This window comes from Schistocerca nitens, chromosome 6, assembly GCF_023898315.1.
Source record: "Schistocerca nitens isolate TAMUIC-IGC-003100 chromosome 6, iqSchNite1.1, whole genome shotgun sequence".
Lineage (NCBI taxonomy): Eukaryota > Metazoa > Arthropoda > Insecta > Orthoptera > Acrididae > Schistocerca > Schistocerca nitens.
The window spans coordinates 499,382,711-499,399,072 of record NC_064619.1 but is presented as its reverse complement, the minus strand read 5'-3'; the positions used below and the strand labels follow the sequence as shown (position 1 = coordinate 499,399,072).

General features: G+C 43.2%; 1 protein-coding gene across 2 annotated transcripts in view; it reads left to right on the top strand.

The window, feature by feature from the left end:
- Positions 1 to 16,362, top strand: part of LOC126262536 (high affinity cAMP-specific and IBMX-insensitive 3',5'-cyclic phosphodiesterase 8) — a 1,685,047-nt gene that overhangs the window by 1,079,506 nt on the left and 589,179 nt on the right. The window contains exon 1 of one of the 2 annotated variants that reach the window (XM_049959213.1): positions 9,994 to 10,218. The exons of the other annotated variant lie outside the window; for it this stretch is intronic. Coding sequence (XP_049815170.1) covers positions 10,039 to 10,218 — 180 coding nt within the window. The 5' untranslated portion in view covers positions 9,994 to 10,038. Of the gene's footprint in view, positions 1 to 9,993; positions 10,219 to 16,362 lie in introns of those variants that run through there. 2 annotated transcript variants of the gene reach the window in all.

Sequence of the window (16,362 nt, the reverse complement as noted above, 5' to 3'; positions counted from 1 at the left end):
TCAATGAAATCTCAGTGGAGTCTTCTGTGTACCATTGAAGTTTTGCACTATCGGATGTTTTGCTATTGTCCCCAGCAATCCACAGCCGAAGACTCAACAGCTGAAATTCCTGGAAATCTCTTAGAGCTTTCCCACCCTCTAGCTGTGTCATATCCAGCTTTGTTACTATGTCGGGCCACTGATTTTTTGTCGAAGCTGGTACAGCGGTCATGGGATCTGACACAGATTGAATAGTTCACTTTGAAAGGAATCTTCATTAAAAATTTCCTCATACCTTTCCAAAGGTTTGATCCCCTCTTTATTGACCCTGGAGTATGCATCGTCCTGCAGTTCTAGGCGTAAGTGCTTTAGAGATGACTTTAATTAAATTAACAAATTGGCCAGTTTTCTAGAATAGGATCGTTTCTTACAGTTTCTCTTCTAGATCAAAAGAAAAATTTTTCCCGTTGTGCCTTTATGAAGTCTAATTTCCTCTTAAAAGGAACAAAGAGTGGTTTCCCAACTGCTTCGACGGTACAAATAACACATTGGTACAGTAGAGGAAGAGACAATAAACGTGTGAGAAAGTCACGCAGGAGGCTAGCGGCCTCGTAAACATGCGTGCATTTGTCGTTAAGATGGTTAGGTTGCATAAAAAGTCCCACAGTAGTGGGAGAATGACTTTGTTGACCACAAAATGACGCATTTCTAAATTATTTCCATTTTCACAGATCCAGGTGCAAAAATAGTACAAGAACAAATTACCAGGTGTGTTCGTAATATGAGACGCCAGATTAATCTCTGGTAATCTGTCACCTTATGTTACGAACACATCTGGTAACGTTCTTTCTCTTGTGCTGCCTTTACACCTGGATCTCTGAAGATGGAAATAATTCCGAAACGCTTCACTTTGTGACCAACAAAGCTGTTCGTCACCTGCTGTATGACTTTTTAGGCGACCTAGCCAGCTCAACAACAGATCTATGAATAATTAATATATTAAGAATTAACTTTGATGCTCCTTTTCCGTCCGGTTGGCGGTACGTTTACTGACAAAGACATAATGCGTCTTGCATTCATCTGTCACTGTTGAAACCTCAAAAAGAAGAATCTTGAAAGAGAGTGGAAACTTTGAATCATGTTTAATTTTGATATCGCTGAGTTCAGGCCAGTCTTCACCATTTAGCCCGTTTCCCTACAATCCTATGATGAACTGGAGTAGCTGAAATCACCCATGATAAGTTTTATTGGTAGATGAGTACCTGCAATAAGAGACCATCACATATCCGGACGTGTCTGCACCCTTCCCCGATTTTCGTTAACAAGACACTCAATTTCGTACTGAAAGTAGTGTGGACAGAATCAGGGTGAAATTTGTCTTCCACAAGAACTGTGAAAATAAACATCCGTAAAGAAGGTCTTCACAAAGAATTTGACCTTGACAATTTACATCACAGCTGTACTTATTATGAGTAGTATTTGTTAAACATCAATACTACTTGCTATATCCAAAGAATAACTAGATTATTATCAGGGTCTGAGTGTGCGGTTAGTCGGTTTATGTTTTTAGCGCAGGTGACACATAGTTTCACGGAAAAGTCAGTAGGCAAATCGTCTTCAACTAGTGCTTACGCCGCGTCATGTGTTTTCCTTATCACAGTCGGCAAACCAGCTGTCGTAGATTGAGATCTACGTTTTTGATATGCGACCCGGAGTGCAAAAATCAGATGGCTAAGTCTGACATTATCTGAGTCGCAGTTTAAAACAGTCAGTATGCTTTTATAGACAGCGTAGTAATGCATTGTATCTAATCTGATAATACCACCAATGTATTTAGGCAGACAGTACTCTAGCGCTTTGTCACTTTATCCACGTAGCAGAACAAGACACAACGGTATTCTGCACGGACTTGCGGATATCTTCACATCTTCTCTACTGAATAGTTCGAATCAAAAAGTTATTAAGAACGCACATGGGATAATACTGATAAGTCACTCTTCTTTCCTCAACCTAGCGTGTTCAGCTCAGTCGTGTCCCGGTCACAACTGAGAGGAGTGCTTGCGTAATGTATTGTTGAATTATTGTTACGATGTCGATGAAAATGAAAGGGAGTCAGAATGTGAATTTCAGTGGCTGATCACCTTTTAGTTCTCTCCGTTTGCGTTTGTCGTCTGATGTGTCATCTGCAACAGTTAATCATAGCGTCATTTCATGAACCCGAACCTGGATTGAACCCAGAACATAGATATACAAACGACTGAGCACGAAGTACACGTCACTAAGCGTCGCTGGTTAAAAAATTTTCACCACCACAATAATTCGAACCAGCTACTATCCTGCTAGTGTACATTATCGATGTCGTACGTAAACGGGCGGTAACATCTTAGGTGATGCATAATCAATAGTGACAGACTTTTTCAGTTGCTTATGCCAGTAACTATATTTCTATTGTATGCAACCGATCTTCAATGGAGAAATCAATGTCATAGTAAAACACATACAAACACACACACACACACACACACACACACACACACACACACACACACACACACACACTCACACACACACACACACACACACAGAGAGAGAGAGAGAGAGAGAGAGAGAGAGAGAGAGAGAGATGAGAGATTTCTGAGATGAGATGATCTTACCATGGCTAAGGTTTGAGACAGACTTGTAAAACTTTTTGGCTTAGCTACACTTAGATTGTAATAGAGTATGAACAGCCTGTTATCTATTCATAGTCTCTAACCTGGCGAGATCTCTCCACTCCTATCTGTCATATAGCCGGAGACATCATTGATTGGAAATGCATAATGGTTTGGGAACTTAATTTTTGTCGTTATCTCGCAATAAAGAAGCCAATCTTATTACACTAAAACCTTAAATTTTATATTCTACAAAAACTACTTTTTTGACATTGTCTCTTGGATACTTTAGTTCTTATTAATAGCTTGTGAAGTTCCCACGAGAGCTCAACGTGTTAAATGTCATAGAACGTGTAATTGAGGACTTGAGATATGATATATCGATTCGTTTGTCAGGAACATATGAATGGCGCCACAGGTCGCCTCCGCTCTAGGTGGGCTTACAGTCCACATTTAATAGGAACCGCATTCTGTTGTGTAATAAGTTAGATTACGAAACATGAACCATACATTTCTCATTCTATTCTGTCGTTTTACAAAGATCTTATGCTATTAGAAGCTGATGAACTGGCTATATAAACAGGTACCAAAAAATTACTTGGTTTTTTCATTTCTCCCTTCTAGCAGAAGAGCTAGAATTTCTTCCCTAGTATGTTTCCATAGCAAGTTCATTTTGTTGATTTGTTCAACAAGTCATGCGCTTGTGACAACAAACTCACCGCAGGGTATGTGAGCGTGTTTGTTTTCGGTAGGGGTCCGTTTCAGTAAAACTGTGCAAAGTAAGGTTGTGTACTTAAACGATTCCTTGCAAGTGACTCACGTTAAGATTGACTTTAAGGTTATCAGTTCGAATATTGTTAGTAATATCCCGGATGCACTCCCGAAAGATAATGTAACGTAAGATATCAAGTCTGTTCGACGATTTACGCACACTACACTACCTTTATGTATATCGATGATTAATTGCCAGTATACATGCTCATCGTCTTTAAGGCTTCCTCTGTTTTGCAACTTTTTTTTTTAAACTAATAACGTTCCTGTACATAGCTGCAACCTCTGGCAACAATCTCGGAGATGTGAAACAGTTGCATATCAGCTCGTTTATATACATCATGGACAGCAGCGCACCTATCACTCTCGAGGCACACCGTGTGCTGCTTTCGCTTCTTTGTCTCTCCATCAAGAACAATGTGCTGGGTTCTGTTCTTCCTGCAGCCATGAAGAATTTATTTGTCTGAAGAAATATCGAGTCACTTGGAAGTCAGTCCGAAACCGCTTTTTTCGGCTATGAAACAGATTGATATCGCAACAACGAATGCTACATTTCTTTCAAGTGAACTTAGTTCTGTTTCTGATACTGAACTGGCATCGGGAGATGAGCGGTTCAGGTCACCGTACCCCCATTCATATTTAAGTTTTCTACGGTTTCTGTAAGTACCCTAAGGCAACTGCCTCGAAAACGGACACGACCGATTTCCTTTCCCACTTCGATCTTGTGTTCCATCTGTAATTTCCTCGTCGTCGATGTGATATTAAACCCTGATCTTCTTCCTTCTTCCCTTAATTCTGATTTCACGTCTGCATTACCGATCAGAAGTTTTCTATCAGATATCACAACTATGGACTTACGGCTACAACAGGGATCTAGTTTTTAATATTCCAACATGTCCCCAGTTCTGATAATAAAACGCGTACAATCCTGTGAAGACAAAATTCCTCTGTTGTGTATTTGTTTGTTCGCCTAGAGGAGCGCTGATGAGTATCCACCACAACACTGACGTGTCTTTGCGTAATATCTCTCCATTAGAGTAGGCCTCACTCCTTTAACTATCTGTGTAGTAATTTGTTGTTGTTCGTTTACAGTAGATTTCGTGTATCTGTGTGTTCGTACACCTGATCAGGTTCATACTTCATCACTTCCTGATGGGACGGAAGCAGCAGACACGTGCTGCTCTGCATCAGTAAGGCTATTTTACTAATAGCAACAAAAGTTGGAGTAAGCTAATCTAGAGTAGTGTGTAGCTTTCAGATGGTCAATCAAACTGGTGCCAATGCAAGTGTTCCGTGATCTGGGAAATCCCGACTGCGTCATACAAGGAAGATCCGTGAATATGAGTACAGAGTAAACTTTTAAATTCGCAAGGAGCTAAATAGCATGTGAGCAGCTCCAATCTCTATCGCAACAGTGCATCTCCGTTTTCGTGAGCAGGGTTAAAAAGTGTTGATTGTGGCCAAAAACCTTCGTTACGCAAATAAAGTAAGGTGAAAAGTTTGCAATTGGCACACCAATATAAAAACTGGAGCGTGCAGCAATGTTCTAATCTATGTTTAAAGTATTTGGAAGCCATTGTCAGATGCTGGCTCGTTGACTTCGTGGAGAACGTATGGAGAGTCAGTGTTTGACGCCAGTGGCGAAGCATGATGAAGGGTCGGTCATGGTGTGGGGATGTTTTACGGATAATAAGGTCGATCATCTAGTGAGAATTAATAGGACATTGTCCACCCGGATAGCGGAGTGGTCAGCGTGACGGATTGCCGTCCTACGGGCCCGGGTTCGATTCGCGGCTGGGTCGGGGATTTTCTCTGCTCAGGGACTGCGTGTTGTGTTGTCTTCATCATGATTTCATCCCCATCCACCGCGCAGGTCGCCCAGTGTGGTGTTCAAAATGGCTCTGAGCACTATGGGAGTTAACATCTTAGGTCATCAGTCCCCTAGAACTTAGAACTAGTTAAACCTAACTAACCTAAGGACATCACACACATCCATGCCCGAGGCAGGATTCGAACCTGCGACCGTAGCAGTCGCGCGGTTCCGGACTGCGCGCCTAGAACCGCGAGACCACCGCGGCCGGCTCCAATGTGGTGTCGAATGTAATAAGACCTGCTCGAAGGCGACCGTAACTGCCCCGCAAGGGGCCTCCCGGCCAATAACGCCAAACGCTCATTTCCAATAGAACATTAGAAAAGGAAGGATATCACACGACACAGATCAACAATGCAGTTCCATCTGGCAAGAGATGTATCGGTCGCGTGTTTTTTCTGTAGCAGGGCAGTGATCCCAAACATGCTTCTAAATTGCTAAATTGTGCTGAGTGTACGTCGGTAGAAAAGAGAAGTGTGGGGAACTGAAGAATATGAACTGGTCAAGTCAGTCATCTGACTTAAATGCCACAGAACTATTACGGAAGAAACTTGTCAGAGAGATCAGAAAACTGAGGTCATCTGATGTTAAAGACCTACGAAATAGTTTACAGGCGTGTTTGATTGAAATATCTATAAAAACATTACAAAATCTTATCTGCAGAATGTCAAGAGGTCATTCAGCTGTTCTGAGGGTTAGGTGAATGAAGTTCAGCCCTGAACTGCTTTGTAAGATGCGTTTAACAAGAATGAGCAGTCATGTGGCTGTCGTAATGTGTGTTACTGCATAGCTTATTGGATGATTTTATAATGAGTTTAGGCTCGAAATCAGTCATCAAGTAATAAAGAAGATCAATATTGTGTTTTCGATGGTCCTCTGCAATTTATCTCATAATATGGTAAACCATAAAGGTGCCAAATTGCATGCTGCAATAGATTGTCCCAAGCATTTTGCATCCTTTGTTGCAATTCGGCAATAGTACTTGCACGCTCTAGAGAAAGAGTATGTTTCCGCTTGATCCTGTACCATACGCCTTCAACTGGCGAAAGATGCGGTGATGTTGCTGATCAGGGTACTTATTATAAGCCACGAGAAGCGCGTATGTGTATCTGCACTGTCCTGGTGCAAAAGCACATCACCTTCCTGACAATATAATAACAATGGCGCTGGCGTAACAGCCTGCGCAATATGGCAAGCACTGGTTACTTTACATTGTTTCCTCCTAAACCCAGCACTGTTAATGCGTCATCATCATCAACATCATCATCTCCACCACCATCAGGATTTCCTTCCAGCCAACCAGGTAGGAACTTTGTGAATCATATGCCTCCATTGATTTCTATTCTGATATGGCTTTTCTCTCTCTGCTTCATTCCACGTTGCTCCTCTCCTCTTCACATCTTCATTATCCTAGTCTGCTCATTTCTTCCTAGGCTGTCCAATTGGTCTTTTTCCTGGTACCTCCATCTCCATAAGCTGACGTGAAGTCCAGTTGGATGCATTCCTTTCACATGACCTACACAGTTCAATCTTGCAGTACTTATTCTTTCCTCCACGGCCAAGGTCACCTACAGGTATCTCTTTACATATTTGCTCCTGATTCTCTCTCTCTCACTTGGTGTTTTCTAGAACTAATCTAAGGAACTTCATTTCACATGCCTGCATCTAACCCTCATCTCTCTTAATTATGACATGTTTCTCCAGACTATACTTCATGATGGGCAGGAGATAGGTCTTATACATTATCTATTTAGCTCTTAGAGGGACTCCTTTGTCCCAGATTAGGTTTCGTACTTGGTAGAAGAAGCTGAATCCTTTTGTTGCTCTGTTTAAAACTTATAGTTGGGCACGTGCTTTCACTTGATATGACACTACCCAGATAATTGAAACTTCTCTCTTTCCAGTACCATGTTACAAGGTGTGGGTATTTTGCTCACCTTCACTGCCGCTGTCGCTCTTATAATCAACTTGAATTCCTTAATTTTTTTTATTCCATTAATCCATTCTTCTTTGGACCTCCGTTTCCGTCTGTCCCCAATGGCGATGTCATCAGCAAAATCAAAAGAAGTGAGATCTTCATTTTCTTATTCCTTGATTTCTCTCGTGATTGTGTGCATAAGTGTAATGAAGAATAACAGGGCAAATTAATTGCCTTGCTGAACACCTTTCTCTGCCTTAAACCATTTTGATCTTCAGTCTCCTACTTGTATACTGCTTTCACAACCTTCTTACAGTTTCTGAAGTTTTTAAATTAATGATCAGGAAGATTATGTTTTCTTAGGCGTTCCCATATTTTACCTCTTGGTACACTGTCGTATGCTTTTCCAAACCCAGCACCACTGTTATAAGATCCTTTCCTTTTCCCTAGTACTTCTCCACTAACTGTCGGAGGGAAAAAAATGAGGTCTATTGCTCTTCCCCTGTTACTCGTGAACCCATGCTGTTGTTCTTCAAACTAATATTCTATAATTTTTCTCAGTCTCTTTACTATGATCTTTTCCATTATTTCCTTATCTTAAGGCAGTGTAGTACCAGTGTGATTACTCGATAGCTGATGCACTTCTTTTTACTCCCTTTCTTAAACAATGGTATTATAATCCCCCTTTTCCAATCATCCGGCGCTTTGTTCTCTTTCCATATCATCCCCAGCAAACGATGCTATCATTTTATTCTTTGTATTTAAGCTGCCTTAATAATACCCGCCGTCAGCTCATCTACTCCTGCCGCCTTCCCACATTTAATCTGTTCCAGGGCACTTTCAGTTTCTTCTTCTGCTTCAGTGACATCGGTGTCACTCTCTTGTTCATTTTCCCCATTCAGTAAGATTTCAAAGTAATTCTTCACTGGTGCCTAAGTCCCTGGTAATATCTCCATCCGTTTCAATCCCTTTTATATCTTCTCTGTCAGATCTTTTACTTTTCAACAATACATACAACAGTTTTTAGTTCCCCTCGCTGTCTTCCTCTATTTCTGGGAGAATATTTCCCAGCTCTTCTCCTTTTCTTCTGTCACTGCTCTATGTGCTTGGAGTTTCTTCTTTCGGTATTTCTGCTCCCGCACTATCTCCTTGAGCTCGTCTTTTTCCACCAGCCCATGGTTCTAATCTCTTTTTTCAATTTACATGTTTTTGTTTTCTATATTACGTTTTTTAATTGTACCTTTTACTCTATGTTTCCATCAACTTGTTTGTTTCTCCTCTATTTTACCTTCGTTTAGCCGCATATTTGCATGGCACTGCAAACAGATGAAACGCATACAGTCTCCTGAGCGCCATCTAATCGCCGAGGGCCGCGACAAATTAATCTCTAATACTACAACTCCTCATACTCTGGTGCCACTGTACACAGTCCTTGAGGATGGTGCATTTTTTACTGTCATTGTATTTCTGATGTCTCCCTTGCTTCGACCATCCTGCGTAATCTTGTTTCTTGGATAGGAAAATGGTTCCTTTTTTTCACTACGGTGTCTGTTACCATATAACTATTTGTTGTTTCGAAATTCTGATACCGCTGATCGTTATCCTAACAAGGGAATCTCCCCATCGCACCCCCCTCAGATTTAGTTATAAGTTGGCACAGCGGATAGGCCTTGAAAAACTGAACACGGATCAGTCGAGAAAACAGGAAGAAGTTATGTGGAACTATGAAAAAAATAAGCAAAATATACAAACTGAGTAGTCCATGCGCAACATAGGCAACATCAAGGATAATATCAGCTCAGGAGCGCCGTAGTCCCGTGGTTAGAGTGAGCAGCTGCGGAATGAGAAGTCCTTGGTTCAAGTCTTCCCTCGAGTGAAAAGTTTAATTTATCTTATTGAATTTATGATTATCACAGCCACAAGAAAACCTAAATCGGGCAAGGTAGAAGAATCTTTTTACCCATTCGCCAAGTGTACAGGTTAGGTGGGTCGACAACATATTCCGGTCATGTGACGCACATGCCGTCACCAGTGTCGAATAGAATATATCAGACGTGTTTTCCTGTGGAGCAATCAGTTGACCTATGACCTTGCGATAAAATGTTTTCAGTTCCCATTGGAGAGGCTCGTCCTTTCGTCTACTAATCGCACTGTTTTGCTGTACGGTCGCAAAACACAGACACTAAATTTATTACAGTGAACAGAGACGTCAATGAACGAACGGACAGATCATAACTTTGGGAAAATAAACTTTTCACTCGGGGAAAGACTTGAATCAAGGACCTCTCGTTCCGCAGCTGCTCACGCTAACCACGGGACCACGACCCTCCTGAGCTCACACTATCCTTCATATTGCCTATCTTGCGCATGGACTACTCAGTTTGTATATTTTGCTTATTTTTTCATAGTTCCACACAACTTCTTCCTGTTTTCTCGATTGATCAGTGTTCAGTTTTTCAAGGCCCATCCACTGTGCCAACTTATAACTAAATCTGAGGGGGGTGCGATGGGGAGGTTCTCTTGTAAGTGAGAAACGCTACTAGCAGTATGGACGTTCACTGGGCCTGGACTCGCGTTAAGTACAAGCTTTGTCGAGCAATGAACCGTCTTGCGGAAACAGCGCGATCGTTTGGCGTGGGAGGCACGGTCAGATAAATACGTGACGGGTGGCCGACGTACCTGTGTGACGTCACGCTCACACCGACGGAAGAGACGTCTGGCGGTATCGGAGCCGCCTCTGCTTAGTCGTCTTATCGGCGAGCGTCGCCGGCTGTCATGGCAGTCTGTTGTAAGGTGGTCGTTAGTCGCGGAGCCAGTAGGACGTCGGCGGTGACGGCGGCGCGCGCGAGATGTGGTGCTGCCGGCTGTGCGGACCCAGCGGTTCCCTGGAGCTGCCCATTCAAGACTCGCCGTCCTCGTCTTCGCATAGCAGCGAGAGCGCCGACTCGACTTCCGACTCCGTCACCAAGCAGGAGCTGCTCAACGGCACTTTCCTCTACCACGATGACGTATTTCTACCCACGCCCACGGTCAGTCGCCACGTCTTTTTTTTTTCTTTTTTTTTGCTTGAAATTCGGACTGAAACATGTAGAACGTCTCAGCAACGATGGTTTTACAATGTTCTTCTTTCTCTGCTTCTGATTGTAGAGGGGACTTTGTGGACTTTGTGTTCGGACTCACTGTAGAAACAAGGTCTTTTGATTCAAATATCGGGCGAAAATCACTTGTATTAGGACAGAGAGAATCTCAACTTTAGCAGACGCCCAGAAACGATTAAAAGGCGTTCGTATCTATGATACTGAAATTCAGACAAGACATGTGTACACCATTAATCATGAAACTTACCGTTCTGAACGTTGAAAATTACCTGTAAGAAAATTATACGAAACAATGGATAGCATTTGCCAACGAGAGATGTTGACCGATTACATAAGAAGGCGGCAAGAAACACAGAATTGTGTTCGATAAACGACATTGTGATATTAGTAGTAGGAAAATAATCGGCACCACAATGAAATATAAATATTTACGACGTGATATGTAGCGGAATGTGCATATAAATTTAAACTGCGCTCTTAGATCCCAACCTAAACACCACCTCGAGAATCGCTACAGATTTCGAAAAATCCGTCCGCCACACACTGTATTATGACTCGCTGCATTCAAAGGTATTGCTTCTTTTACAGATCCCATTCAATTCATATATTTGCCGCATGAGGCGCTACAATTGCGACGATTCAAAACAAGTTGGTGAATAATCCGGAAGAGGCGCTACCTTATACCTTGTTTACCGTTCCCAGCTTTCCTGTCGTGCGGATTAATACCGAAATTCAGTATCCAATTTGAATTATTTTCGAAATGAATACCCATGCCCGAAATTTGCCTTACAGTCAGTGTAAACTCCTGAGTACCTTGCTCAGAACCGAGAGGCCGTGTCTATTTTTAATTCATTTCTGTGACAAAATGTCCCAAACGAAAATGTTCAGGCCTAGTTTATGTTTATATAAAAATGTGTGAGGAGGTGCTGAAAAGTGATACCTCCGAATTTTTTGTGTGAAAAATTTGCAACCTTTTTAAATAAAACAAGCGTTATTAACATTTGGGATCCTTATTCTTCATATGTACGTATTTATTTCACAACATAGGCTCCCTTGTGACGCACAAAATTTCTCCCACTGAGAGACCAGTTCGTTGATACAATCACCCTTGCGACGGACACAATTCACCCAATGAGAGATCAGTTTGTTGATCCCGTGAGTGTAGAATGCGTGACTTTGTTAACGGAGCCACAGACTTACCTCTGCTTGCACTGCTAAAATACTATCAAAGCGAAGTCCTCGAAGATGTTTTGGAAACAGATCAATAATGGACGTGGCCAAGTCGAGACTGCTTGGAGGATTATCAGTGACAGTGAACCCGAGGCGTCGAATAGCTGCAAATGTCGCAGCGCTCGTGTGTAGTCTGGCATTGTAATATTGAAGAAGAGGGTGCTCCATATGTTAAAGAATTCTAATTCGAAACTCAACTGTAGCACGCTGCTTCTCACGTACCGACATCATTACGTTACACACCGCCATGTTACACGCTGCTTCTAGGAGCCCTCTATCGGGAAAGGGCTACAAATTTGTAGACATGAAGAATAAAGATATACAATGTTAATAACTTTTGTTTTGCTTAAAGAGCTTTAAGAGTTTTCTCATTAAAAAATTCGTAAGCATTACTTTCCAGCACTTCCTCGTATATACAAGTTGTTTTCGTAAGAGTGTGCAAAAATTTAACAGGACACAGAGGATGCTCCACTGAACAATTTAATGTAAGGAACCTGGGGTTGGAGAAGCCAGCTTAAGGAAATAGTAGGAATAAAATCACATTACTGTGTACTTCTTTATTTTCATTAGTTACAAATTCAAATTGCTCTGAGCACTATGCGACTTAACTTCTGAGGACATCAGTCGCCTAGAACTTAGAACTAATTAAACCTAACTAACCTAAGGACATCACACACATCCATGCCCGAGGCAGGATTCGAACCTGCGACCGTAGCATTATTTACAGTTAACTGCAAATTTCATCACTGATAAAATGAACGTACCATTTGCATTGTATCGTACAAAATGTGCTGAAACTGACGGCCATCAACCTCAATGAAAGCATGACATCGGCGAATATGATTCTTAGGCACCCTGACAAATATCCCTAGTTCGTTTCGAATCACATCACGGGAAGCTACAATCTGGCAACTAATTCTGTTTTGGTTGGCAGGAGAGCCAACACCGTGTTACTAGAAGAGGCCGAAAACCACGCGTTTTAGCTCACGCAGGCTGGCGTGAGGTCTGGAACAGGACAAGGAAATTAGAATGTAGAAAAACGGACGTAGCTGGTGGAATACTTAACTTTAATCCGTTAATCAAGAACGTCGGTCTTGACGTTACATGAATCAATATCAATAGCAACTGATAATGGCGCCTTGCTAGGTCGTAGCAAATGACGTAGCTGAAGGCTATGCTAAACTATCGTCTCGGCAAATGAGAGCGTATTTTGTCAGTGAACCATCGCTAGCAAAGTCGGTTGTACAACTGTGGCGAGTGCTAGGAAGTCTCTCTAGACCTGCCGTGTGGCGGCGCTCGGTCTGCAATCACTGATAGTGGCGACACGCGGGTCCGACGTATACTAACGGACCGCGGCCGATTTAAAGGCTACCACCTAGGAAATGTGGTGTCTGGCGGTGACACCACAAATTCCGTCACCGTGTCCACTGGGGTCTCACATACAAGTGACTTTAGATATTCCCATAGCAAATAATCAAGGGGATTCAGATCAGGTGACCTCACAGGCCATGGAATAGGACCTCTCCTTCCAATCCAGTGACCAGAAAATACAGCACTGAGATGGTTGCGGACGTCCACACTGAAGTGACGCGGTGTACCGTCATGTTGTACCCACATCCTCCCAGAACAGCCAACAACTCAGGTATAAATCTTTGCACGAACATCAAGTACATGCGGCCATTCAGACAAATGGTTCAAAAATGGTTCAAATGGCTCTGAGCACTATGGGACTTAACATCTGTGGTCATCAGTCCCCTAGAACGTGGAACTACTTAAACCTAACCAACCTAAGGACATCACACACATCCATGCCCGAGGCAGGATTCGAACCTGCGACCGTAGCAGTCGCGCGGTTCCGGACTTAGCGCCTAGAACCGCTAGACCACCGCGGCCGGCGCCATTCAGACGGTCAGGTAGAAGATATGGCCCAATGAGATTGTCGCCTACAATGCCGGCCTAGATATTCACAGCAAAATGTACTAGATGATGTGACTTGCTACAGCGTGAGAGTTTTCCTCATCCCACACATTGCTGTTCCTGCTGTTCGAAATATCATCACGATCAAATGAGGCCTTGTCAGTAAACAGCACGATCTGCAGCAAATCTGGTCCATCAATCCATGCATGGACACGTTGTGAGTGATATGAGTGTAATTGTTGTTCGTGCGGTATACTCGCCACGCGCTAGCTATGATGTACACCGGCCATTTCTCGTGCAATACGACGAGTACTTGTGGTGAGGTCCGCTGCAACACGTTACAGCACCTCCTCTTCAATATCGGGTGTGCGAGTGGTCCTCATGTTGCCAGGTTCCTCGTTTCTTCTTTCCTATAAACCAGTCTCCCGCATTCGTCGATGGAGAGAAATAAACTTTCGTCCTGATGGATGATGCCAGTTAGGAAATCGTTCCCTGTACAGGCTTTCAGCAGCGAGAGATTGCAGCGTATTTCCCCATACACAAGATTCATTTCAGTGAGTTCTGTGAACTGCACTGGTACTGCTCCATCGTTTTGTACTATACGTCTCTGAATAGTACTGAGTAATTAATGGGTCTGTCGTTGATTCATAGTATGTTCTGTTATGGGAGAATGTAAATACGATACAACAAAACCACCTTATGGAAAAGTAAAGTAAACAAAACCTGCATGCCGCCCTCTGGTGGCCGAGCGGTTCTAGGCGCTTCAGTCTGGAACCGCGCGACCGCTACGGTCGCAGGTTTGAATACTGCCTCGGGCATGGATGTGTGTGTTGTCCTTAGGTTAGTTAGGTTTAAGTAGTTCTAAGTTCTAGGGGACTGACGACCTGAGATGTTAAGTCCCATAGTGCTCAGAGCCATTTTTGAACCAAAACCTGCATCGTGACTTCCTAGTAGCCAGGCTCTTCCTACTTGTTTCCTTGCAGGAAGTAAAGAGTGTACATGTAAATAAACAGCACAGTACGTTTAAACTTGTATGCATGTTAGTTCTAAATAAGCTGGAAAACAGTAATGCTAGACAAAGCGGTAGACACGGTTACTTCCTTATCTACTTAAGTGGCTTCTGCGACCCCAGGTTCCCTACCTTAAATTGATCAGTGGAGCATTCTCTATGACCTGTTACATTTTTGTATGCTATTACGGAGATACTCCGTATATAGTTGCAAACAGCGGTTTCGTGTGGTAAGTAAGGGGACTCATTATGAGTTCCGACCACGAGACGTCCGGCGTGTAACTAGACAGGCGTCTGTTCGATCGTCTGGATAGCTTCGTGAAGACCGACACATGAGCTACTGACTTGCTACGTTCGAATTCCCGCTAGTTCCGACAGACACACTCAGTCTCGAAACAATGATCTACTGCGTAGACGAGGCGGTGAGGATTAGATTTTTCCTTGTGTACACACGGAACGCTACAGCGTACCCTGATTCCTGTACAACCATGTGGATTTGTAAGTAGCCAAATGTCAGGCTAGAAATCTGGAAGTTCTAATTCAATACAATAGACAAGGGCTTACATTCGGTAACACGACCATGCCTAGTAGAGCCATGTGACTTCCGTAGCGACTTTAATATTGTAAACTGTTTTATTTTTCTTCTTCATTGCATAGGTTCTGCATTCAGAATGAATGGCTGAGTTAGGATAAGTCCGCAAAGTCTGATGTGTAAGAAAGAAGAGTCATATGAGACAGTCGGCTGGGAGAGATTCACCGAACTAACGGTAAAGGGTTTTCTTCAAATGGCTCAAATGTCTCTGAGCACTATGGGACTTAACATCTGAGGTCATCGGCCCCCTAGAACTTTGACCTGCTTAAAGCTAACTAACCTAAGGACATCACAAACATACATGCCCGAGACAGGATTCGAACCTGCAGTCGCGCGGCTCCGAAGTGAAGCGCCTAGAACCGCGCGGCCACCACGGTCGGCAAAAGTGTTTTCTTCGTCCGTGCTTGTGAGGCCGTCATTCGTTGTGAGAGAGTTGTATCTGCTGAGTGTAGGTACTGTGTACTGAGCGTGTATATAGGTTGCTGTCTTGTTGGTGTAGCATAATAATGAGAAAAAGGAACGGGTGAATCCCGTTGTCGGCACATAGTATACTGCTGTAGAATACCGCCAAGAAGGACACACTGTTTACTTAACGTTTCCATTCGACGGAAGGATCATTGTTAAAAGTATCACTTATCCTCAGTCCATGAGACACTGCGGAGAGGTATGTAATGCACAAAGGCTAGTCCCAGGGTCTTCACGGTGTCATCTCTCCTACCTTTTCGGACCAAATACTGGTGGAGCACATTTCTTCCATCACCAGGCTTCGAGCCGCGTCCCACAGTAAAGGCGTACGTTAGCAACCTTGGCCACAGAGACTGTTATTTGATGTAAAATTTTGACGCGATAACCGTGCTTCCACTTGTGACCGAGCTTTCCTCGCTGTTATCAGATGATCGGCCCACTTATGTAAACGCAGCCATACAGAAACGAGGAAATGGCCGTTTCAACCTGCTGCGAGAAGCACATGTGTGTGAGTTTCCACTTGAAATCGAAGCAGTCATGAGTATGCCTCAGTTCTTCCTCGTGCGAATGATTGTCAGTTTCGCAAGTGATGGTTTTTGTGGCGCGATGACGCAATAGAATCTCCTCATGTTAATAACCGGGCCAACCTGCGGTGTGTCCGCGATGTTTGGGAATGTTATTCTTTCCTCCTATCTCCTGGAGAAGCACCGTGTGACGCAGTCACTTTCTTAATACAGCCTTCGGCGGCGGGAATGTAATTGTTGTGAAGCGGCTGTTACGAGATTTAAATGGCCGCCGCCACCGACGGCTATGCAAGGAAACGGTGCGTGACAAAGGGTCACTTCGTCGTACGATAAGAGGA